Source organism: Phytophthora cinnamomi, assembly GCF_018691715.1.
Source record: "Phytophthora cinnamomi strain GKB4 chromosome Unknown Contig94, whole genome shotgun sequence".
NCBI lineage: Eukaryota > Oomycota > Peronosporomycetes > Peronosporales > Peronosporaceae > Phytophthora > Phytophthora cinnamomi.
This window is the reverse complement of record NW_027151027.1, coordinates 238,593-264,430: the sequence shown is the minus strand read 5'-3', so window position 1 is coordinate 264,430 and position 25,838 is coordinate 238,593. Positions and strand designations below refer to the sequence as shown.

Below are 25,838 nucleotides of genomic sequence, written 5' to 3'. Positions count from 1 at the left end.
TGAGTCGGAAGATTAGCAGCACACATCGCAGCACGCGTTTTGCCCACCAATACACCATTCAGTTTCTCCACCAGCGCGTTTTCTTCGGGAGTATAAGGATGCGTAGGTACAAGACGAATTCCACGAGCCGCTAAAAAAACCTTCAGCTCGTCATTAATGAACTCCCCTCCTCTGTCACTGGTAAATTTCTTGATACGATGGCCTTGTGCCAGCAACTCAGTGATTAACTTCAAAGTGTTGGCATTTGTATCACTCTTGTTCTTCAGTGGAAAACACCATTTGTACCGAGAGCCTTCATCCTGGATCAGCTGAAAATATCGAAATCCCTTGACACCAGGCAAGTATTTCCCGATATCGCAAATGTCTGACATCAGCCGCTCGTAATTGACTTTGGTACGCTTATCTGCGGCACGTGCTTTGTAGGATCGCCGTTTGCGTTTGGCAGACATGCAGCTAAGATATACAAACTTCTTCTTGAACAAGTGCAGGGGGATATCCATGCCCGTGACCGTGCCATGCACGACCATGTGCTTGATAGCTGCTACGTTCAAATGCCCCAGACGTTCGTGCCAACGCATTAATGGACTAGCATCAGCATTCACCGACATCATAACTGCTCCTGTCACGACGGAATCAACATTACTCGTCTGTAGCCAGTAATGATCACCTCGCTCACAAAACTCTAGTCGCTCATCTGCGCGATCTAAGAAAACCTTTGATATTGCTTCGTCGGGAGAGTTTGTCGACATTTTCCAGCCAGCCTTTTTCAACTTGCCCAAACTCAGCAGGTTGGATGAACCATGTGGAGAATACTCAACGTTCTCCAATTGCAATTCCACGACTCCATAAGATCTGCCATTGCGTGTAAATACTCGAACATTCCCACTCATAATGCCTTTGGTGATCTCTCCAGTCCAGACCTTGAAACTTGCTCTCGACTTCTTCTCGCTTGTAAAAAGATTTCTATCAATGCATACGTGCGTCGTAGTCCCAGAGTCCAGCATCCACTCACTTGGGTTGGTCGAGTGTGTGCTCTGCTGTACCATACCGATCACCTCCATTTCTTCATCGCTACTGCTGTCGTCGTGACCATTATTAAGCCATTGCATGTGCTCGATCACACCCGATACCTGTTGTTTACTTTTACCAGAGCTTGTTTCCTTCTTGTCTTGGACATTGCGCTTCTGGGAGCTACCCTTCCTGCTCGAGTCTTGACCATTGCCACTCACCTTTTTGGACTTATTCTTGTAGTACCAGCAATCACGCCTCATGTGACCGGCCTTCTTACAGTGGTAACACTTAATAACCTTCTTTCCAGCACCTCCACCAGTGCTATCAGCTCCATTTCGCCATTGACCATCACTACCACCAGGCCCACCCCAACCAGTAGCATTCATGCTCCTGACCACCGCGGACTCAGCGGCAGTCTGACCCACCATGTGATCGCGTTCATCTCGCGAACGGAGAGCTTTCGTCACCTGCTGAAGTGTCGGCGTGTGGCCCTGTCGAGTTGGGAGGTCAAACTGCTCTATCAGCTCTTTGTGCATTACCGCGACGCCCATCAGGAGTACACTAGCCATCTCTTGATCCGAAATTGCATGCTCCACGCCCATGTTCCGCAGTCGCTGCCGAAGCCGAGTCATCGTGCTGATATAGTCAGCCATCGATTGACCTCGCTCTAGCGAGCACTGGTAGAGTTGGCGCTTCAGTAGCATAGCATACGAGAAGTCACGTTGAGTATGGTCCGAGACCAACGTGTCCCACATATCTTTTGCTGACGGCATTCCACAGACCTTGGATGCATCGTCATTCTTGCAGCCACGAAGTCCACGCAGTATCGCAGCCCTGGCCAGCCGATCGCGCTTGTCGAAGGCAGCTTGCTGGGTCGCGTCCGTGGCGTGCCTTGTGTCATCACCGGTTACAACACCCCACGCATCTCGGTCGCCGAGGTACAGCTCCAGCTCGGCTTGATACAGCTCAAACGTAGCCTCAAAGCGAGGTGGCTTGGTGCTGCTGCCTCGAGTCGAGAGTTGTTGTTGCGGAGCAGCTGCTGCCGGCGGATGTGCTTGTAGTGCTAGTTGCCCAAGAGCAGGTTGCGCAGGTTGCTCCGCTCCAGTTGCCGCGTTGTTCCCACCGGTAGAAGCCATGTCTTGTCACTAGCTGCTTGAGTCTAACACTTCACCCGCAAGAACGACTTGGGCTCATAACCTAACAGCTTGAGCGCTGCGGATGAGTGTCGACGAAGAGTAGATAGGGAACACTTGTGTACTAGAGAGCAGAACTCGAAGTAATATTCAACCATTAACCTCACACTAGCTGTGTGACTTTTACACGTGCCATCACGAGGAGGAAAGTCTAAGCAGAAAACCCCCTTTGACCATACAATCCATCCATCGAACTTGCAGGTCTTCTCCTAGCCATCCGACCAGAACGCAACCAGATCGTGAGTGAACATGAGAGAGTGATAGAGAAAGAAATCAACACGAGTCTCATACTCTCATAAGGTAGCCTTCGGAATGTCTGTGGCGTCGGTACAATGGTTGACGAAGGCGCATTCGGGGAACGAGAGATCGTGGATCGTCCTCCCGGTGATGTCGGGGACCCCGTCGCCTTTGTCGACGACGCCGAACGGGCTAATGACGAGCTCAGGCCAAATGGAAATGATGTCGGCGTCGACTACGAAGCACTGTAACAAGTCTTGTTCCTTCCTGATATTCTTGCGGAGGACCATGATGCGGGCTGCCGCGGACGGGTGGTTCCGCGGAAATCTTGGATGCTTCGGGGGTGTTGTGCGAGCTGCATGCGGACACCTACAGCCGCGAACCGTAGGAGGTCGTGGAGCTGTGGGTATCCGCGACAGTGGGTTCTGAGCAAGGCTGGAATGATTGCCGTGTTGGGTCAATAGTCGGCGGTGGACTGGCAACGGAGAAGCTCGACAAATTCTTTAAGTGATGGGCGCGTGAGGCGGATGAACGTCGGCATCGCGGTCTGGAGCGGTTTGTTCAGTTCATACACGTCGGCGGCGGTATGTCCGCGAACTCGCCGAGGAATAGGAAGTGCGATCCGGCTTACTGGAAGGCGGCGGCGACGGACGACCAGCGGATGGAGCCCCAAAGCCGGGTTCTACCAGCGCTGCTGGAGGCCAAGGCGTGAAAGTCGGCCATCGATGGGGCTGGTCGGAGGAACGTCCGGTCCTGGTGGTCACTAGCGAATCCACGGCTTGCGACTTTGAGTCGCATGGTGCTTCGAGAGGGGGCGGCAGGGCACGCCTCGGTGGCATGGCCGGCGCTAGCAGCGCTGGGCCTCTCACCGGCAAGTGCAACGGTACCCAGCGGCGGGGCACGCCGTCTATGTTGTGGGCACACCTCGGTGGCATTGCCGGCGCTATGTGCGGTGGGCATCTCACCGGCAAGTGCTGTAGATGTTGTCGGGTCGCCTGCTGCTGCGGTCGGACCTGACGCCTCGGGTTCTCGGTCGGCCCGGGACCCGGGGGGGGGGGGGCGGATGCGGGTCGGCGCATGAGTCGGCCGCGGCGCCATGGGCGGTCCGGCGGCCGGACTGATGCTGATGTGCGCCCTGTTGACGACTGGTGCGGGTGCGTTGGCGGCATGGTGACAGCCGGCTGGGCTGTCAGCGCTGAGTGTTCTTGTCGCGTGTGGTGTAGTTGGTTCACGGGGCTCAGAGTCGAGTTCAAATGTAGTATATTTGGATTAGAACTGAGGTTGAGTGAACGAAACGCAGGTGAAAGTGCTGAGCCTTGTCCTCGTCAAGCGCGGCGGCGCTGGTTGGAATCGCGGTGCCCAAATTTCCGTCTGATGAAGGTCAGTAGTGCAGCCGGCAGCTCCTCTGGCCACGTATGCAGACGATTGCGCACGGCGCACGTGGAAGCCATACCACCGAAACACATCGATCCGCCGAAGACGCGCAAACACGGCTCCTGTCCGTCGGAGCTGGTCGGAAGCAGTGCCCGCCAGCTCGCGGGAATGCTGCTCGGGTGAGACTGCGCGGGCCGTGTTCCATGCTCCCTGGTGACGCGGCGTTGGGAGTCGGCCCGCAACTCTGGGCCATTATCGGGGATAGGAGCTGGTGCAACTGACGTGATGTTGGCGCACAGCGCGATTGCCCAATATGCAGACGAGAATTTGATGCGGTGGGTAGATGTACGAAACTCGCGCCACCAGGCAGGAGAGTCGCTAGACAGGTGGATGTACGCGGACCCGAAGAATTGATTGACCTCGTGTAGAGTGCGCTGCACGCGCCGGGGTGTGTTCGCTGGGTCCGCGTCCATATTGGCCGTCACGAATTTGCGTAGTCGATACAGCGGATGATACGTCACCTCGTACCATTCCACGTGAGCAAATGTAGTGAGGCCTTGAATGGCGTCGAGAAGGTCGAGGTACGAGGTGCATGGTGGCGCCGCCTGTGAAGCCACGTTGGCCCCGAAGTCCAGGCTGAAGTTAGCGTCCGTCGATCCAGCGAGTAGCTGGGCGTCGAGGTTGGCACGCAGGAAATCCATGATTGTTACTCCGTAGCGCCCGAAGCGCGCGCCTTAGGCTGCCCCAAGAATGGAGGGTGCGTCGAGAAACCAAAGTGAATCCAGAAGCCGCATGAGCAACACGAACGCCATCTGCGTGGTGTGGAGTCCGTCCTGCGAGAGCAGGAACGGGTATATGCGGTGAGCTGCCAGCATGTGAACCGCTGCTGGGACGAAGTCACCGCGTGCGCGGTACGCTGGCGGCGGAAAATCGGTCACTCGCAGGTTGCGGATTGCAGGTGGGGGGAGCGCACCGCGCTCGTTTGATAGCGTTCATGAGTCAAAGTTGGGCGGGATCCCGATCGTCCCGCCCGGCGCGCTCGCGAACGGTGGTGACAGCTCGCGGGTTCCTGTCTCCGCGGCGGAGCTCTACCGGAGGAAATCCGCGAACTCCGACAGGAGATTCAGTAGACCCCACCGCCGGGTACCAGCGGGAACACTTGGTCGGTGCCGGTGGTCGATCGCGCGGTGGCTCGGCTGGCAGGGGTGGGCGCGCGCAGTGGCTGAGGAGGCGACGGCGACGCGGCCGCCCCGGTGTGGAATTGACCCAAAAATCAATCAAGCCAAACGCTGTGTAAGTCGATGCTGTCGGCGTCGCCTGCTCTGGAGCTAACACCGGGGTGTTGGAGACCGCGGCACAGGAGGCCACCGTACCCCGCGATAACGAAATGCCCGACGGGAAAACTGGCGGAGAGCAAACAGGAGGTTGGCCAACTCCACCTCAACATCGGAATCGCTGTCGTCGCCGTGTGAAGTTGCGGCTGTCGTGCGCACGAGCGCGCCTGGCATTGCCGCCTCGTGTGCTGGCGGCGGCCCTTCACTGCGGGGAGGTACACAAGGCGCAACCAGCGGCCCACCTGCCATGGCGGCAGCCACAGGCGGTGCTGCTGCGTGGAGCACCGGGCTCTCGAGCATGGGCGTGGTGGTTGGGGGCGGCGCTGCGTGGGTTGGCCCCGCGGATCCGAGTGCAAGCGTGGAGTTGATCGCTGCCAATGATATCGCCAGGTCGGACTGCGGCGTTGCTGGGGTGCTGGGCGTAGCACACGCTTTCGTCGTCACTGACCGTGATGCTGGGGGTTACTTCGACGGCCTTGGAGGCTTCGATGACTTGGCCGCCTTGGACGTCTTGACCGCCTTCGCCGACTTACTGGGCTTGGGCGGTCGCGTGGTGACGGCCGGTGTGGCTGTCGAGCTCTTCGGCGAAGCCGCGGGCGCAGCTGGTTGTGCGCTGGAGGCCACTGCCGGCGGCGCTGGTGTGGGGGCAGGCGCCGCCGGGCTGAGCGCGCGGCCGGATGCGCCGCTGGAACCAGTGGTGGGGTCGATGTATGCAGGGGCCGCCATCGGGCGAGCAGGGATCGGGGCACGGGCGACGAACCAGCTCCACGCACACGCTGGCCAAGCGGAATTGCCGCGGCTATCGCGGCAGCGGCCGCTGCTGCTTTCTTGTCGATGACCAGCCGCTTCTTTTGGCGGTGGACCTCAGCGAATTCGGCCGCGGACCTCTTCCGTGCGGCGATCCTCGAGCTTGACCTGGCCGGGGGCATGTCGGAGCCCGACACCAGCGCCGGCGTTTTCACAAGCGACAGGTGCCAGCGGCGCTGGCACCCGCGGTCGCTGGTGGTGGGAGGTCAGTTCTCGGCGCGGGAGCCGGGGTCGACTCGGCCAAAGGTGGGGCAAGCGACGCCGGCTGCGGGGCGGCGGAAGAGTCCATGGGGCGCTTGGAAGGTACTTGATTCAGTAGCTGGGCTCCAGGACGCGAATGGCGGCCTTCTGTCTGCCTCCGTTGGCGGTGGTTACGGCCATTCGCGTCTGGGCAACTAAACTTGGAAAACGCTCTTTCACCATCTTGAAACCACGATTCAATTGGCTAACGGTATTTGGTGCACTGTACCCATTTGGTCCGGGTACACAACATCCTGGAACGCCAGCACGACGTGTGCCAGCCAGAGAATTTTGTCCTAGCAATGGATAGCGTAACTGTTGCAATATGTGCTGTTGTTATTTCCTGTGCCGCTGCTGCTACCATCTCGGTTGCGGACCAGCGTAGCCTTCGTGGGCCTCCAACACACACCTCAACATTTAGCTCGACGACCTTCGAGCAAGCTTTGCGTGCCAAACAGACGCGCTGGTTCCAGAAGAAGCTGCGGTGTGACAAGGCTTCATTTCTGTTCATCTACAGAACAACCTACAGTGCAACCACTCCCCATCAAGCCCCCAACGCCAAGAACAAGCTAATTAAGCTTGTCGCCTTGACGATGATGTCATTAGTTCAGGGCGGCACGATGGACGGTGGCCGTGGTGGTTGGCGGTGCACACTTGGACCATCCACAGCACATGTGCCGGTCGTGACCAAGAATCTCAACTACTCACCTAACCTACATTTCGTTGGCACACTTGGACCAGGGCCTTAGTGTACATCTTTTGTAGTAGTATGTATTGCCGCTGCACAAATTTTGCCACCCTATCAGGGCTTCTTAAGTCGGACTTTGAGCATAATCACCAGGTGCTAAAATTAGATTATGAAACTGCAAAACGGACGTCGGTCCGAATAACTTTAACAATCAAAACTACATTAGATAGCAACATGCAAGAGCTCCTCGCTGGTACATGTGTATACGGGCATTGTCCAATATCAGAATTGAGCGGGGGAGTGGCCAAGGATTCATAAACGGCAAAATCTTCGAGAGTAATACTTCGTGAAATGCTGCTCGGGTAAATGTGCCTTCAACATGCCCACAAGCAAAAACCCCAGTGATATCAGTTGTTGCCAGTAACGAAACTCGTTTTCCACGTGAAAATGGAAGCGATACAATCGCAGGTTGGCCACGAGGTGACCAGGCGTGTTGGCGCAGCATAGATCGCCCGTCCTTCGTGGTTTCATCGGCGAAATCAAGGTGGTCAGGGCATGAGTAAAATGGAACTAGTCGTGCCAAGTATTGTTTTCGCTCTGCAGGAATACTTTCTCGAGCCCGCTTGGTTATCTTCTTCCTCGACAAGTCCAAATCAAAACCAATAACTCGACATACAGTAGCATCCGAAACATTGTCAAGCTGGGGAAAACGTTCCGTGATGGACGCTTTTATTTCTTCAAAATAAAAGCAGGGGTGAGCTTTTACATAGCCGTCGACGAAGTCGAGTACTTCGAGAGGCCATCGAGATGTGCGATTCTTCTCTCTGATCTTCTTGTCAACATTGCCAGTCGATTGAATGTAGGAAATAGAGGCACTTGTGGGCTAGAGGGAAAAATCCAGAATGAATTGATGGTTTGGCACGACACTATCTTGGCTCCTCACTGTCTCTCAACGAGTACTGCAACTTGCACGCGTCAAATCCCAACACCTCCCCCGCAAGCTGAGCTACTCGGATCGTCACCCGAGTGCTAGTTGCTTATCGGGCCGCACAGGCCGCGCTTGTTCCGGAGTTCGGTGCTGGAAAGAGACTTGGTCAGCAAGTCGGCTGGGTTTTCCAAAGTAGGGATGTATTCTAATACCAAGTTGTCGTGCTGCCATTCGTCCTCGATGGCGTGGAAACGTATGTCGATTGTTTTTTTTACTGCCAGAGGAACCTTCACGCTTGATGCAACTGATTGCAGGGACGCTGTCGATCTTGAGGGTGAGCTTGAGAGGAGCATCGTCGCGACTACGTAGAATTTCGTCGACAAGCAGTTTAATCCACTCGGCTTGAAGTAGGCCGTCGTTGGCTGCAATAAATTCTGCTGCGGTGCTAGATTGAGCGACTACTGTTTGTTTTGTAGATCCCCAGGCGACGGGTGCCCCATACAAAAGCACGAAGTACCCGTATATTGACTTACTGTCGCTCCGGTCGTTCGCAAAATCGGCGTCGGTCACGAGTGTGATGCCTTCTCCAGTGGGGTTTAGGCTCAGCGTCAATTCCTGTGCCCCGGACAAGTATCGGAGTAGGTACTTGGCAGCTATCCAGTGCATTTTCCTTGGTCGGGAACAATGCCTAGAAAGTTGATTGACGGCGAATGCAGTGTCCGGGCGCGAGACCCGGGCCAAATAGAGCAGGCTGCCAACAACTTCTCTGTATGGCATTTTCTTCATCTCTTCGGACTCGACCGTTGTAGGAGGATCCTCACAGGTGTCAAGCCTGGTGTTGGGTATCATCGGCGTAGGGGTCGATCTTGCGGGTTGCATGGCGAATCGAAGGAGAACCTCGTCGATGTACGCTGCTTGAGATAGTCGGATTTCGTCACTGCCGTTCCTCTGTATATGTACACCCAGGAAGCGGGTCGGATCTCCCATGTATTTGACCTTGTATTTGAGATTCAGTGCAGCCATTAACCTCAGGACTTGGCTTTCTTCTGGGTGAGCTACTAGAATGTCATAATGTCATCGACATACAAGCACACTAATAACAAGCGTTAGCCACATTCATGTAGTAAATACATTTGTCACCTGTAACGGCGCTGAGGCCGTAGCTTTTGAGGAACCCGTCGATTTCTTGATTCCATTCGCGACCAGCTTGTTTAAGGCCGTATAGTGCTTTTTGAAGCAGCCAAACCCTGTTCTCCTCCCCCGGCTCCTCAAATCCCTTGACTTGACGCACGAACACCGTTTCCTTGAGCTTGGGTTTGAGGTAGGCAGCAGGTACGTCGCCTTGACGCACATGCGGCTTCATTTTAATGGTCAACACGAGGAAGACGCGAACGCTGATGAGGTCTGCAACAGGTGCTCGCGTGTCAACGTAGTCTAGTAGGAAATCTGCTTATCTCCTCTTGCGCAGATCCGTGCCTAGTACTGCACGATTTTACTGTTGTGATCCGAAACTGTACCGTATTGTCTAGTATGTGTGCACCAGGAGGTGGGTCCACTAGGACACACGTTGCATTCTCCTTGAGAGCGGAAATCTCTTTGCAAATGGCTTCTTCCCAGAACGGCCACTGAGGTGAGAGCCGTGCTTCAGCGACTGACAGAGGTTCACGAATGATCTCTGTTAAGTTGAGAAAAGCGCACCCGATGTCTCTTGCCGATATGCGTTCGGAGCGACGTCGTCTGGTCAACTCAGAAGTTCCGTTCACACGCTCGACTTCATTCGGAGACCAGCTCGTATCTCTAAGGCGTGCAGAAGCGTCAGCAGCTCGACTTAAGCGTTCACGCTGCTCAGGAAGCTCTGTACCCATATTTTCCTCTTCTTCGTCCGAGGGCAGGTTTTGGTCGTCGTCGAGATGAATTTCCTCCGCTAGCGTGGAGTCTAGCATGATCACGTCCGTTGATTCTTTCATTGGGCGGCCTTGTCCTGGTGTGTAAACCCGATATCCTCGTATCTCATCGGTGAAGCCAATGAATCCGCCGATGTTGCCGCGCCCGCTGAACCGGAAATTCTTGCGTCGTATCGGGTCCGGCGTTCTGACAACGAGTGCTTGGCCGAAGATGGGGATACCTGCCAGCGAAGGCTTAGTTCCGAGCAACCGCTCATGTGGAGTGGTTGAGTCACCGCGTCTTGGGATGCGGTTTCGAATGTATGCAGCATGACTGAGTGCATCCTCCCATAAGTAGTGAGGAAGGCTACTGTCTATCAGCATGGCGGCGGCCATTTCAGTCAACGTCTTGATGCCGCGTTCAGCGACGCCATTTTGGATGCTGCGATATCTCGTGGTGTGTTGATGTCGAAACCCTTCCGCAGCAACCGGTTTACGAAAGTCGGAGTTGAGAAACTCCGTTCCTCCATCCGTTCGCACCGTCTTGAGGCTGTTAGCAGAAACATTAGCCTGTCGTTTTACGAACTTCAGGAATTCTTCGGCTCGCCCGCTCGCTTCATTCTTGTTGCGTAACCCGTAAACTTTAATGTAATCCTGCCAAACGGCAACCATGAAATATTCGCTGCCGTGGTAGGATCTCTTCACTGGTCCGCTGAGGTCCATGTGGCACACACCTGCAGCCACGGCATCACTGCTACTGCGAGTTTCCGGCGCCGAGGCAGTCGTCACTTTCGCTAGAGCACAAGCTCGACAAGTTGACGGGTTCTCTCCACCTTGACTAATAACTACACCGCGGACCGCGGAGCCGGAGGACAAACGCAGACAATCAGCAATATTAAGGTGCCCTAGACGCCGATGCCATGTCGAAAGCGGCACGCACGTTCGTAAGGCGGCCATGAGGGTGCTGTTAGGCTCGCTGGATAGTGAAGTAGACTTCTCCGTGACCACCTCGTATACACCGTTGGCCTCCACAGCTTGAAAAATGATTTTGCGCTTCTTGCCACGCATTACCGACCATACGTTGTCCTCGAAGCGGACGACATGTCCAGAGTCTACTAGCTGGGAAACCGAGAGAAGCGTGACAGACAATGTCGGTACGTGGTACACATTGTCAACGACAATCGTTTTGCTCTCGCGATGTGAATGATTCTCGACCGACACAGAAATTGTCAATTTGCCCACAGTCTTGATCCGAATAACTCTCCCGTCGGCAACAGTGACTTTCACAGGTGGGTCCAGTGTGCGCAAGTGGTTCAAGTCCTCTGAGTGGCCCGTCAAGTGGAACGACGCACCCGAGTCAATCATGGCTCGCTTCTACTTGACGCCCTCTTTTCAGGAACTGTCTTCCTTCAGGGCAGCCGTGGCACTCCCTTGTAGTCGCTTAGATGCTCCTCCCCGCTCGGGGCAATCCCGGGCAATGTGCCCGGTCTGGCGGCAATTGTAGCAGCGGACATAGGCGGCTCCTTCCCCTGATTCGTCAGGCTGCCGGAAAGCACTCGCTCCGCGATTTTGCGCGCGGTGAGCGACCTTGCGCTTGTGCTCGACAACTTGTGTCGTGAAGTGAGCTGGTTTTGTGGTCAGGGGGTTGTCTACGTACTTGGCTCTCTTGAAGCCGGTCTGGCCACGCACTTTAGATGCATTGGGTGCCTTTGGTGGAAGCCGGTCGTCGCTATCTGCCATATACGCTAAGTGATCGACGAGTCGGTGAAATTTCGTCACGACTGGGGTTGAGGCTGGGAGTCTTTCAGCGGATGATTTCAGCTCATCCGCATACTTAAAGTAAGCTCGTTTGACGAAGGTGTGCATTGCGTGGCGTGCGTTGGCCACTTCGGTCAGTCCTCCTGGCAGTGAGTCTGCCATGTTCAGCAAGCACTGAGCATACTCCTGGTAGGTCTCAGTACGCAGCTTTGGTTCCGCCATGAGTCGAGTCAGCAGTTCTTGCTCAGGTAGCTTAGACCGAAAATTTTGCACGAGTAACTCCCCAGCCACAGATAATGTTAGATGGGGGTACGTTACTCTGAGGTCGGAAAACCAATCTGCAGCGTCCCCGGTGAGTGACACGGCGAAAAGGCTGGGGCACTGGGGATCAGACCAGCGATGACCGTCGAGGATTGGACATCACTGAGCTGAAAAACGAACTTCATCCACCAACGCTTGACTCCGGAATCGAATGCGCCTGGCAACACTAAATCTGATAAAGGCTCGATAGTGAGGTTTTTGCAGTTCGGCTTGCCACCGAGTGGCAAATTTTCAACTTCCCTGTCAGGGGCCATGCGTACTGGCGTCTGACGCGCGGGGAAGTTAAACACCGTCGTTGTCGGCAGCGTAGGTTGCACGTCGACCCTAGTGCGAGGCCCAGGTGCGGCGTCGGCTTGTGCTTGGTGGTTCATCCTCTCCACGCCTTCCGTGAGTTGTTGGTTGCTCCTCATGGTGACGTCACCTCGATCGCCAGCACGAGAGTCAGTTCGCGTAGAGGTAGTACATCCCTGTAGAGCCCGATTCCATTGGTGGATTGTGCTTTCCGGCACGGCATCGTCGCTCCGCACGTTGTGGGGCGCCCCGGGGTCCACTGGAGCCTGGTATCGAGCAAGCGGCGGCGATTGGCGACCCTGCGACCTCCCTTGGGGGTCTTGCGGATTCAACCTGACCTGGCGCCCACGAGACCGTACTGGTGCTGGCTGTAGCGGCGGTGATACGGGCGTTATCGGTTGGGGCTGTGGCGTCGCTCCTGGAGAGTTTGTAAGCGCGGCGATCCTGGGCGAACGGCGAGGGGTCATAGCTCCTTTTTAGAGTGTCAAGACTCTTAATCTGTAGGAAATAGAGGCACTTGTGGGCTAGAGGGTAAAATTCAGAATGAATTGATGGTTTGGCACGACACGATCTTGGCTCCTCACTGTCTCTCAACGAGTACTGCAGCTTGCACGCGTCAAATCCCAACATTGAAAACGCAGTAGCCACCGCCGAAGAGTACGCTCTGCAATGCCGAGCTCGACAGATACCATATGTACCGGAACGTCGTACGCATAGAGCAAAATAACAACCCTCCACCTTAAGTCTTCGGAGTAAGTCATTTTAAGCAAGAAAGCCCCGAATGGCCGGGTGATTGGCGGCATTCGGACTTTCTCGTCCTCTAACAACTGCTAACTTGCCTCTAATCTGAGTTTAACTTTAGCACAGGTCATAGCAAATCCCACCCTACACCTAGTCTCACCTATCTTATTCCCCTCGACTTGGCCAAAATGTGTGAAAGGCACAATAACCAAAATGTACCTTTTATACAATACCACACAATGCTATCACTGCTATATGTACTCGTAGGATTGTGACGGACCAGCACGCCAAGACAATCGCAGCGATATACATTCGAATGTACTCTAAGTTCCCCTCTGGTCTAAGCGTTCTGTGGTTGGCTGGCTACCTAACATTCACAGCGGACAGTAATTTAACTCTACTTATATACAGTACATGCATTAGTGCACTCCCTGTTAAGTACGCCTGACGGGCGTATTCTGGAATTAGTTCAAAATTACGGACGTTATTTGGAATTTCCCCTTTATATTTATACGTATTAACGTTAATAATATCCGTACCATTAAGTACAATTGTAGCCATTCCACGCCGAGTGCTATGCGACGTGGTGGTTAGATTCCTCCGATGCATGGATATCAGGAGGCGCTACGCGGCTTGGACCAAAGCGTGACAGCGGCGCCAAGGCGGTGGTCAAGTCCCTGCTGGTGACTACTTTGGCCAAGCACACATCTTACAAGGTGATTATTACCTTGAAGCCCCTTTTCTTCTCCCTTTCGTTATATACTCGCTTTCCTTTGCTATTTTAGGGCGGCCAGTCGTTGGCGTTGTGCGGGATATTGTAGTGTTTATTCAGACAGGGAAACGGCAATAATTGCTACCACATAAAAGAACAAGGTATTTGCTCAAAGCTACTGTATTTGTTGGAGTAAACTCGGAAAGATATTTGAATTTGATTTTTTGCGGTTATGTTGGTCGCCAACTGCCAGTGCTGCAGCACTGCATACGAGATCACCTCTCCGGTGATCACGCGGCGGTGGCCCACGGAAAGACAAATTGTATCGATACAGCGTCAAATCGCTCGATGCGGCAACACTAGTCACGCACCTTACCCGTTGCGCGAAGGCGATCCCACAAAACTTTGTACTTGTCGACGAAACGGTTGTTCTTCCCCGTCATCCTGGCTCTCAAAGTTAGCGGCGATACAATCATTCCCTTGTTGTACGCAATGCTTACTATACGGTTCACGATGTAGTCGTACAGCCTTTTCGCTTGATTGGAAAGCCCAGGTTTCGCTTTTTTCCCACTGTTCAAGATGCTTGAAACTGAGAATGCTCTTTCTTCTCCATCGTTGTGGTCGCTCACGGCGGTCGTCTTCTCCTCGCCTCGTAGACTTCTCCCATTTTTAACCGTGTATGCAGTAGAGACGGCCGGAGCTGGAAACGACGAGTCGACTAAAGCCGTGTCGGAGTTGGATAGCTGGGACGAGGCCGCGTTGGCGCTTGCTAGAAGTGCGAGCAAGGTCGCAAGTAGGGTAAAACCTCGTTGGGGTCATATACGGTACAGATCTGCTTTGTGAACAGATGTAGGTTTTGAAATGATCAGGCGTGAGATCTGAAAATGCAAGGTCCTAAGGCGACCACGTGGAACGGTGGTCCCTGCGGGACCGCTGTGAAGTAGCGCTCTTTCGGTAACATGCAGGCACCTACTCAGTCTATCGCGGGCAACGCTAAACCTCCTGGTGACGTGGGGACGCTGTCCAGCGTCATATCAAGCCGCCCGAGGGCAAGAGAAGACCACGTGCTACTTTCGCGGCTTCAAGTACACCCGCGCGTGGGCGTCGTCCAGGAAGATATGCTACCGCTGTTCTCATTGGCGCCAAGGTTGCCGTGGCACGATGGCTTTCTTCATCGCTACCATGGGCTACACGGCAGGACGCCCTCACACCTGTCGCCAGGTTGATGCTGCTGGTAGTAGCCTTGTGGATGTCACCGGTCTGATGAAGGATAGAGCGGACATGCTAGCAATTGATCAGGTTGCGCTACCTGCGCGACGTATTTGGGAAGATCTCCACAACGCGTTTTATGGTGCGAATAATGAGCATGTGGTGCGTGGGTTGTCTGAGACCCAAGTGCTTCGGCGTGTTTATCAAGCAAGAAGCAGGCACTTCAGTGGAGATGTACATGGAGCGATTGAAATTCCACCACTTTCATTGGCGTTGAACGAAGCTGCCTCGTTCTTTCAGTTTCATTATATCACGATGAACCGCGAGAATCTCAGCAAACCTACACAACTGATCGGCTGGGCGCACCCTACCCTTATCAACCTCCTACGCTACAATGGAACTACGCTTTTTGTTGACGGTACATTTCGCTGTGTACCGTCAGGGTACAAACAGTGCGTAGTTTTCATGGTGCACGACAGAGCTTCAGGACTTTTTGTACCTGTTTACTACGTTTTGAGTACTTCTCGTAGTGGCGATTCGTTTTGGGACATGGTGCATTTTGTAGAGCAAGGTACAGATCAGCAACTAGAGCCTGCCGAAGTCGTGTGCGACTTTGAGAGCGCTTTAATTGAAGCGATTCAGACGCAATTTCCCAACGCAATTGTGCTGGGGTGTCTATTTCACCTGAAGCAGGCGCTCAGACGCACTATGAAGAGGTTTCTGATTCCTGAGGAGGAGTACTGCATCGCTATGACACGTGGTGTCGTTGACATGCTGACTGTCGTTGAGCATTGTTTGATAGAGCAAGCTATCAAGTGGGTGAAGCGTCAAATTCGCCAGCGTTGCGGTGAGGCTGGGATATCCTATTCGAAAGCTAAGTGGCGAGGGTTCTGGGGGTATTTTCAGCGAATGTGGCTGGAGTATTACGACGTGAGTGTCTGGAATGTTGCCGCCCTAAACAACGAGCTCATTGCGCGGACGAATAATCCTCTTTAAAGGTTTAATAGGGAGCTCAATAGTCACTTTCCTGAACCTCGCCCTAGTATGGCGAGCTTTGTGGGTGTCATTAAGACGCTATCTGCACAGTATGTACAGCGTCTTGTTGACGTTCCTCGTGGGCGCGCCCGCCGCCTACCACGCGAACGAATCGAGCTACCTATGCCGGTTGAGATACCAAATGACATTGCTGATGACTCCGAGGATGAGGAGCCTGCAGCAGTCGAGCTGCCAACTGACAGCGCTTCCGAGCCCGATGAGGATCCTGGCGGGCTGAATGAGGAGGTGCTATAGCAAGCAGGTAGACCTAATCGAGGAGAGTAATACACGTTTGTTTACCTGGATGAGCTGTCTGATCACTTCCTAATCACTGCTAGGGTAATTTGTCTGATCCTACACCTGATCTGTACCGTATATGACCCCAACTGGAGGTTACCGCAAGTAGAACCCACAGTAGTAGCCGCACGACGAGATGCTGGGACGTAGAACGGAAATCAACAAATGAATCGAATCATAGTTCACAAAGAGCTATTAGCAACGCATAGCATGGATAGATACAACCTGAAAACCAACAGTCCACTCGCAACTGTATTTCTGTTGACGCGCTGACAGCATCAGAGATAGGAAGGCAGATGAAGATGCGATTTCGGATGAGCACTAACAGGCTTGTCGTAGACTGCATGGGACAATAAATTTGATGACGACTCGCGCCGTCGGTGTGCAAAATTAAAAAAAATGATGCACTGTCTTCGTATGTTTTTTAAATGCACTAGCTTAATCTTAGAACTCATAAATTGTTTGCCTACTCCGACTTCAAAATTAGTCTGAGTAGAAGTGGAAGTTCCTGGTAATAAGAGATACCGCATGGAATACTGCAAAACATTGAATAGTAAATGTTTATGCTTCACGTGACAGGAAAGCTACCAAGCTTCAAAGAACACACAACACGTAGTAGGACGTGTAATTGGCAATTGAAGTCCGCACTGTAAGCTTCAGTGAAGCCACCGCCTTGTCCCAGGTGTTGAATTGAAATGGAATAGCAAGCCCGCTGATCACTATATCATCCTGTAACACTGTAGATTACCGATGAATTCTAACTCCGCAACTGCAACCTTACCAATGTTGCTTGAAGGCTACCTCGCCACCTGATTGGCTAGCTACTGGATAACTCCGACATGACAGCACAATGTCCTATCTTCCTTCTCAGTGAAGACGGGTATAGTAACATCCTGGCACTTTCACGACCACTCCACAGATAGATCCGAAGCTGGGACGCCGTTTACACATAATAGTTTTGATGATAATGACACTGCTACACGTATCGTGATCTTGGCTTGGCGTTCGCTCTCAGATAAAGGAAAGTGGGCCGATTATGTATGTATGTACACGCACTAATCGGCTCATTTTCCTTTATGCAGTTAGAGAATCGGTTGATTCGCTACTTAGGTGACGGGTTCGTGTGTTAGCCATGCCTAGCCCTAGAAGATTTGTAACCAGGAAGAACACAAGGAAATGAACAGTACGCACCCGATCAGTTACACTCAAGACTCTTAGATCTTGAGTCAAGATCTCCGTTGCGTTCACATCTGTTTACAGAGCTCGCCCAAAACAAGGCTACAGATTAACTTTGTTATTGTAAGACCCGCTGCTATCGTCCTGTGCTATAATAGCCACGCCTAGCCGTAGAAGTTAGGTAAGTGGGAAGAACAGGGCGATAGCAGCGGGTCTTACGATGTAACAAAGTGAACCCTTTAAAAGCATCTCCACCTATACCCAGGCTAAATCAGCTCAAACCCACGCTGCAGTTCTGGTTTGGCTGTAAAAATCATCTGACAATTTGATGTGAGGTTGGCATAGGGTATTTTGCCGATGCTATTTTCAGGCTGTGGAGGATACTCATGTATACAAAAACCAAGACATTTTCCTGAACGGGAATTGCGTGCACGAACAGGAACTAGGTTGGCGAAGCTAGTACATTAAAAAATACGAAGACATTGCAGCATTTTTATTTAATTTTGTACACCGACGGCGCGGGTCGTCATCAAGTTCATTGTCCCATGCAGTCTACGACAAGCTTGTTAGTGCTCATCCGAAATCGCATCTTCACCCCTATCTCTGATGCTATCAGCACGTCAACAGAAATACAGTTGCGAGTGGACTGTTGGTTTTCAGGTTGCATCTATCAGTGATTTGTCGCCGAAGTAACACTTACTGTCTCTAACGAATTAGTAAGTTTTTTTACCCTAAACAATTTTAGCAAAATGTCTTGGTTTTTGTATACATGAGTATCCTCCACAGCCTGAAAATAGCATCGGCAAAATACCCTCACATCAAATTGTCAGATGATTTTTACAGCCAAACCAGAACTGCAGCGTGGGTTTGAGCTGATTTAGCCTGGGTATAGGTGGAGATGCTTTTAAAGGGTTCACTTTGTTACATCGTAAGACCCGATGCTATCGCCCTGTTCTTCCCACTTACCTAACTTCTACGGCTAGGCGTGGCTAGCACAGGACGATAGCAGCGGGTCTTACAATAACAAAGTTAATCTGTAGCCTTGTTTTGGGCGAGCTCTGTAAACAGATGTGAACGCAACGGAGATCTTGACTCAAGATCTAAGAGTCTTGAGTGTAACTGATCGGGTGCGTACTGTTCATTTCCTTGTGTTCTTCCTGGTTACAAATCTTCTAGGGCTAGGCATGGCTAACACACGAACCCGTCACCTAAGTAGCGAATCAACCGATTCTCTAACTGCATAAAGGAAAATGAGCCGATTAGTGCGTGTACATACATACATAATCGGCCCACTTTCCTTTATCTGAGAGCGAACGCCAAGCCAAGATCACGATACGTGTAGCAGTGTCATTATCATCAAAACTATTATGTGTAAACGGCGTCCCAGCTTCGGATCTATCTGTGGAGTGGTCGTGAAAGTGCCAGGATGTTACTATACCCGTCTTCACTGAGAAGGAAGATAGGACATTGTGTTGTCATGTCGGACTTATCCAGTAGCTAGCCAATCAGGTGGCGAGGTAGCCTTCAAGCAACATTGGTAAGGTTGCAGTTGCGGAGTTAGAATTCATCGGTAATCTACAGTGTTACAGGATATAGTGATCAGCGGGCTTGCTATTCCATTTCAATTCAACACCTGGGACAGGGCGGTGGCTTCACTGAAGCTTACAGTGCGGACTTCAATTGCCAATTACACGTCCTACTACGTGTTGTGTGTTCTTTGAAGCTTGGCAGCTTTCCTGTCACGTGAAGCATAAACATTTACTATTCAATGTTTTGCAGTATTCCATGCGGTATCTCTTATTACCAGGAACTTCCACTTCTACTCAGACTAATTTTGAAGTCGGAGTAGGCAAACAATTTATGAGTTCTAAGATTAAGCTAGTGCATTTAAAAAACATACGAAGACAGCACATCATTTTTTTAAATTTTGCACACCGACGGCGCGAGTCGTCATCAAATTTATTGTCCCATGCAGTCTACGACAAGCCTGTTAGTGCTCATCCGAAATCGCATCTTCATCTGCCTTCCTATCTCTGATGCTATCAGCGCGTCAACAGAAATACAGTTGCGAGTGGACTGTTGGTTTTCAGGTTGTATCTATCCATGCTATGCGTTGCTGATAGCTCTTTGTGAACTATGATTCGATTCATTTGTTGATTTCCGTTCTACGTCCCAGCATCTCGTCGTGCGGCTACTACTGTGGGTTCTACTTGCGACCTTGCTCGCACTTCTAGCAAGCGCCAACGCGGCCTCGTCCCAGCTCTCCCCTGTTAAGTACGCCTGACGGACGTATTCTGGAATTAGTTCAAAATTACGGACGTTATTTGGAATCTCCCCTTTATATTTATACGTATTAACGTCAATAATATCCGTACCATTAAGTACGATTGTAGCCATTCCACGCCGAGTGCTATGCGACGTGGTGGTTAGATTCCTCCGATGCATGGATATCAGGAGGCGCTACGCGGCTTGGACCAAAGCGTGACAGCGGCGCCAAGGCGGTGGTCAAGTCCCTGCTGGTGACTACTTTGGCCAAGCACACATCTTACAAGGTGATTATTACCTTGAAGCCCCTTTTCTTCTCCCTTTCGTTATATACTCGCTTTCCTTTGCTATTTTAGGGCGGCCAGTCGTTGGCGTTGTGCGGGATATTGTAGTGTTCATTCAGACAGGGAAACGGCAATAATTGCTACCACATAAAAGAACAAGGTATTTGCTCAAAGCTACTGTATTTGTTGGAGTAAACTCGGAAAGATATTTGAATTTGATTTTTTGCGGTTATGTTGGTCGCCAACTGCCAGTGCTGCAGCACTGCATACGAGATCACCTCTCCGGTGATCACGCGGCGGTGGCCCACGGAAAGACAAATTGTATCGATACAGCGTCAAATCGCTCGATGCGGCAACACTAGTCACGCACCTTACCCGTTGCGCGAAGGCGATCCCACAAAACTTTGTACTTGTCGACGAAACGGTTGTTCTTCCCCGTCATCCTGGCTCTCAAAGTTAGCGGCGATACAATCATTCCCTTGTTGTACGCAATGCTTACTATACGGTTCACGATGTAGTCGTACAGCCTTTTCGCTTGATTGGAAAGCCCAGGTTTCGCTTTTTTCCCACTGTTCAAGATGCTTGAAACTGAGAATGCTCTTTCTTCTCCATCGTTGTGGTCGCTCACGGCGGTCGTCTTCTCCTCGCCTCGTAGACTTCTCCCATTTTTAACCGTGTATGCAGTAGAGACGGCCGGAGCTGGAAACGACGAGTCGACTAAAGCCGTGTCGGAGTTGGATAGCACTAATGCATGTACTGTATGTAAGTAGAGTTAAATTACTGTCCGCTGTGAATGTTAGGAAAGCCAGCCAGCCACGGAACGCTTAGACCAGAGGGGAACTTAGAGTACCGGAATATATGCATATCCAGCAACCACGCAATTCGTACTACAATAGATCTCGATGTACCGGCGGCTCAGGGACCCATTTTGATGGCCAACCCCCGCGATTCAAATTGAGGACTTTCAGTTTTCAGCTGCTGGGGTTCTTCGAAGCACTTCAGGGCTTGAAGAAGTGATAGGACGTGGGTCTCGAATGGACTGAGAAAACAAAAAGAAACTTGAATGTATTTGCGTACGAGCAGTGTCATCATCCTTGTTATTTATGTGGCAGTGGTCTTGCTATCTGTTGCCTAAAACTACAACTCTACCGGTGGTTGCAGCCGTTCATAGCGTCGTTACCTCGACTAAAACCCCGATAGGTGGCAAATCTATCTCCATCATTTTCAACCATTGAAAAACTGCAAACCGGCGATGACGTGTCCGACCGAAGGAGTGCACATCGCTTGATCTCCTAAGGACTGTGGCCGAAAACGTTTCGGTATTGTGAGCCTTTAGCAAGATCACCTCAGCCGTCATCGTCATAATCCTCCCACCGGACGTGAACTTCCCTCAAAACTGAGGGTTTCGCAAATGCAAAAATTTGGGAAACAACGAGTTCATCGATCCGAGATCCTGACGATGGTACACCGACAGACGTGCTTTGAGCCATCTCGCTTCGTATTACACGTTTTGCTGAAAGTACACTGAGGAATGCAATCTTATTTTCAGCCGAGACTTCGACCCACCGTTGAAGAGGTGTCAGATGATGCCTCTTGAAGGAGGCAAGGTATTGGCGGTGTCTTTCACCAACAATTATCTCGATATAGTCTATGGTTTGGTTTGCGTCCAGCATGGAAACGAGTGCGTTCACGTCAGCGGCAAAATCAGGTGTTTCGTAGTCTTCCCAAACCTGTGCCCACCCACGCGATGATTTGTGCAAGTGAACTCGTAAACGTCGGATGCAGTTTACGATTGGGTTGTTGGAATCACTTAAATCGCAAGAGAGATCTGCCACATTATGCCAGCGAATCGTCTGGCTTTGAGAGAGTTCAGTACGTGGATGAAAGTCGCGGAAATCGAACTGCACATCTACCAGTCCACCACAAAGTGCGAGCATTTCCAGTTTAGGGCATATTTGAAGTATTGATATTTCATTTAGCTCCATGAGCCCAGCTCCATCAATTGTCAATGATCGCAAGGCAGAGCCGACAGATGACAAAAAGTCGGGCAGGCCATTTGAAGGAGGACTAGTCCACTTTTGAAAACTGAGCGTAAGCGACGTTAAGCTGAAAACGTTAGCTTCGTGAACAGTGGATTCCGTGAAATTCAAGGCACAGCGCTGGACTTGACATCTTCCAAAACCTGGCACCATCACATTTACCCACTCGCTGTTTCCGTCATCACTGAATGTGCGAATGGATGGGGTCGGAGATGAAAATGTAAGGTCATTGGAGCCAACAGTAGGCTCGCCCCGGTCATCGATCTCCCATCGAATCGGTGCGTCCGCCTCCAAAGTAGCGTCACGCTCTCTCACAAGACCACGTGAGCACTGGAAGAGTTCTTCTTCGGGGTGCTCAGAATTTAAAATGTCTGCAAAAGCCCCGTCAATGTCCTCCTTGTGCATACTTCGAATATTAAGGAGAGCCAGTGACTGGAGGGAAGAGCATGCTCGTGCTCTTTTCGAGAAAAATGTGTAGGCAATCCATTGCCACCATTCCTGGGTGGATATTTCATCTACAGCGTTGAAGTCATGATACGGCGGGATCGAGAAAAATAAGTGCATGACCAAGTTTCTGGTGGTCTGGTTTACCACCATAGCCGAAGCCATTGCATGTAAGTCCCCACGAAGTAGTCTTAGATCACAAGTCAGTAACAGCCAATCGAGTTGATTCTGCAAGCTACGTCTCGGAGACGCGGTAAAGCAGGTTAGCTCACGATAGCGGCCAGTATTACCAAACAGGCAAGCCATAAGATGGCGTAAGAGCTTTTTCGCGGCACTTTCACTGCCAACACGACCCGGATCTGTTCTTGCAATGAGCGATATCTCCGAAAGACAAAGGCTTCTAGCCATTAGTTCGCCCAGTTGTGCAGCCATCTCGGGCCAGCTCATGATCCATTCCACTCGAGCCACCAAAGGTTGCAGCGCGAAAGTACACCTCAGATACTCAGTCGGCACGTCTTTTGGATCCAGACTTTTCCACATCTCACTGATCGTATTTTCACTTCTCCAAACATTCTCAACAAGTGTCGGACCTCCGTCGGATGAAAACGTATGACAGGAGTACAACGGGTACACAGGAACTACGATCTCCACGCCAGATTTGTTGTTCGCTTGAAAACTCGTGTCCAAGACCGCGATCTGAGCTAGAGCGGCCACATAATCTGCAGAAGGACAAGTTTGGTGGTCGGTCCCACAAAAGAGGTCGAGGTCCAATTCAAGGCTGTCAAAGTACTCTGACCGACTGTCTTGGTCGTGGTCCAAGACCAAATAATACTCGGCCGGCACGTCTCGCTCGCACTTCGGAGACCCCTCCTGCCCCAACTTGACCCCGCAGTGCTCCTTCAGCAGGTATTTCCAGGCGGCGTGGTCTACGTGGGCCACCGCCGCCAAGAGAGCCAATGCTTCACGCACTTGGCGACATTTGTCTCGAAAAGACTGTTCCAAATACTCTTCATCGATGGAATCTGTGATAAACTGGCAGCGCTTGGGCAGATTCACTTCGAGACGGTACTTCCGGTCCGTCCACACTTCCCACGCAGGGCCCACCCACGCATACTTGATCCTTGTATGCAGCACCTCGCACCAAGGCAGCACGAACTCCCAGCGCTGCTCCATGCTTCTCTACGATCTTCGTGCTTCCTGATTCGCTGATCATAAAATATCAGTGGAGCAATTCCCGTTGAGTTTTGCACGGATCAAATCGGACCAAATCCCAAATTTGGTAAGACATATGCCAGAAAAGGGCCATCCAACAGTCTAGGTGCCAATCAAAAATCTTGGAAGGGCAGAATTAGCTTTTTGGCCGACATTTTCCGACCGAAATGGTCACATATTTCTTGTGGTCAGCGGACATAACATTTTGCGAAGTGGTTCAGCGGTTTGGGCGAACCATTTCTGAAATGGTCGGAAAGCTCGACCATCCAGTCTTGAATCTTCCCCCGCCGCGCACACTTGGAAGCCCAAGGCAGCCGCAGCAACTTACATCTCGCTCGCGTCCAGAAAGTATGGACATTGATGTAGCCCACCACTCGTGTTCCTTTGATGCCCCACACAGCTAAGCGCAAATTGAATTCATCACAAAGCCGCGGCTTTTGTCGTAGAGCTGGCGCGGGAAAGGTATCGGTTGGCCTCGACCAGCATCAGCACTTCAGCAAGATCGTTTCGTCTCGTATTCGTTTTAAGTTGAGGTACGTTACAGTCACTTACTTAGCTTACGACCTAGAAAATGCCCGGCCCTCGAATGCCAGTGAGATCGTCCACGTATCCATTCTCAAATCTTTATCCATGAGTCCAACGAGAGCTCTCCGTCAACGTCAAACAGGCCATCGAGCAACGAGAAGTCTTCATAGTCCTCCTCGTCGAGGACCGCTGCCGCCATGCCGCTGATGAGGTCCGCAATGAGCCGCCGGCGTTGAGAGCCGCGAGGCATGGCTGTTGCGCTCGAGCGTCGAAGTTGCGAGCTTGGGCAGAGTGATTGTCAGATAGAAATCAAGGGTCATCTCATATCTGACCGGGGTGATATTTTGAAAATGGTTTGGTCATTTCGTGGGCGCTCAAGTTGTGGTATTTTTTGCACCATTTGCCAATTCTGACCCCCCCCCCCCCTATTTGGGTTAACCCTTTAAATGCAAGTACAGTACAGTATTCCCACGGATGATGACTCTACTAGAAAGTAAGCAACTACAGCATTACTGTCCCATTATGTCACAACCTTCGCTCAACTGGAGCGCCGTGTTCTGGGGCAACGTTTGACCCTCTTCACGCAGATTCGCTACCGACTTGAGATGTAATCAAGAAGGAGTTGATGAACAGCAAAGCGGTGATTTCCTCCCACTTCCCTCGTCATGGTGGCCACGCCCAAGTGATTTCATTGTACCAATCGAGACAATCATAGCGCCACTTGCATATTGTACTCCTCCCAATTTCAAACCATCGCGGCCATAGCTCAAATGAAGAGCCCTCTCGGTTTAAGAGACACCGATCTCTTAATTCGCTCAACTAAAATGTTTATTATAAAGAGAGAGATCACGGAAGATAGTGATCAAACAAACAGTGGCGATGTTGACCAAAGTGCCGTAATAACGAGGTCGCCCCCGAACAGCAAAAAAAACGTGATCCTCATCGCGAAATTGATCTCGGCTGGAATCGTGGATGGGCTGGCTTTTCAAGTCTGGTTGGATTAACCTCAATGTGCGTGGCACTTTAGATATTGCCGTAGTGGCAATTGCTGAATTTGCCAAGGAACAAGCACAGCTCCAAAACCCCCAACCGAAATGAAGTTCGCCACTTGTCTCCTTATCGTGGCTGCTGCCGTTGTTTCCGTCCGTGCTGACTGCCCCGATGCGTGCCTCGACGTACTCGAACCGGTCACCGACGAGAATGGCGTGACGTACCCGAATGAGTGCTACATGCAGGCGGCCAAGTGCAAGGGCAAGAAGGATGATGAGGACCCCTTGGAGGAGTACAAGAGGATCTACGGCAAGTCGTTCGGCGCCTCGCGCGACGTCGACGAGAGCAAGACGGGTAACTCGGCTAGCGGTAAGTCTACCAGCCCCCCACTTCGTACTGCCCGAACGTTGTGTGCCCCGCCGTGCTCGACTCTGTGGTTGACGAGAACGGTGTCGAGTACCCGAACCTGTGCGAGATAGAGGCTGCTAAGTGCAAAGGTCCCAGGGAGAACGTTTTGGACGAGTACAAGCGCGTCTACGGCAAGTCGTTCGGCGCATCGCGCGACATTGGCGATGACGACGACAAGTCGAAGGCCAGCAAGAAGTGTGCGGGTGTCTGTCCTGACATCGTGAACCCTGTCTGCGGCTCGGACGGCGTGAAATACTCGAACCCGTGCGAACTAAAGGTTGCTGCTTGCAAGCATCCGGACCTCGCCATCGTGGAGGATGACTCTGCGTGCTCCAATGTGACTACGCAGGACGACAGATCATGAGGGAGTCGAACAAATCGGAGAAGCTTGCTTAGAGTTTTCACTCAAGAGCTGGCGCCGTTTTCATTGCAATGC

At 52.0% G+C, this 25,838-nt stretch overlaps 4 protein-coding genes across 4 annotated transcripts; 2 read left to right on the top strand and 2 right to left on the bottom strand.

Annotated features, from left to right (window-relative positions):
* Positions 1–577: 577 nt before the first annotated feature.
* On the bottom strand, positions 578–2,147 carry IUM83_18849 (uncharacterized protein; the record flags this gene model as incomplete). Its single annotated transcript, XM_067943870.1, has 2 exons — positions 578–585; positions 1,013–2,147. 2 exons carry the CDS (start codon positions 2,145–2,147, stop codon positions 578–580), a joined length of 1,143 nt encoding a protein of 380 aa, XP_067783935.1.
* Positions 2,148–3,766: 1,619 nt separating this feature from the next.
* On the bottom strand, positions 3,767–4,516 carry IUM83_18848 (uncharacterized protein; the record flags this gene model as incomplete). The annotated part of the gene is made up of 1 exon (XM_067943869.1): positions 3,767–4,516. The coding sequence occupies one exon, from the start codon at positions 4,514–4,516 to the stop codon at positions 3,767–3,769; it is 750 nt and encodes a 249-aa protein (XP_067783913.1).
* Positions 4,517–5,447: 931 nt separating this feature from the next.
* On the top strand, positions 5,448–6,355 carry IUM83_18847 (uncharacterized protein; the record flags this gene model as incomplete). The annotated part of the gene is made up of 2 exons (XM_067943868.1): positions 5,448–5,857; positions 5,992–6,355. 2 exons carry the CDS (start codon positions 5,448–5,450, stop codon positions 6,353–6,355), a joined length of 774 nt encoding a protein of 257 aa, XP_067783914.1.
* An 18,743-nt stretch (positions 6,356–25,098) lies between these two features.
* Positions 25,099–25,766, top strand: IUM83_18846 (putative kazal-type serine protease inhibitor; the record flags this gene model as incomplete). The annotated part of the gene is made up of 2 exons (XM_067943867.1): positions 25,099–25,363; positions 25,474–25,766. The coding sequence occupies 2 exons, from the start codon at positions 25,099–25,101 to the stop codon at positions 25,764–25,766; spliced, it is 558 nt and encodes a 185-aa protein (XP_067783915.1).
* Positions 25,767–25,838: the final 72 nt, after the last annotated feature.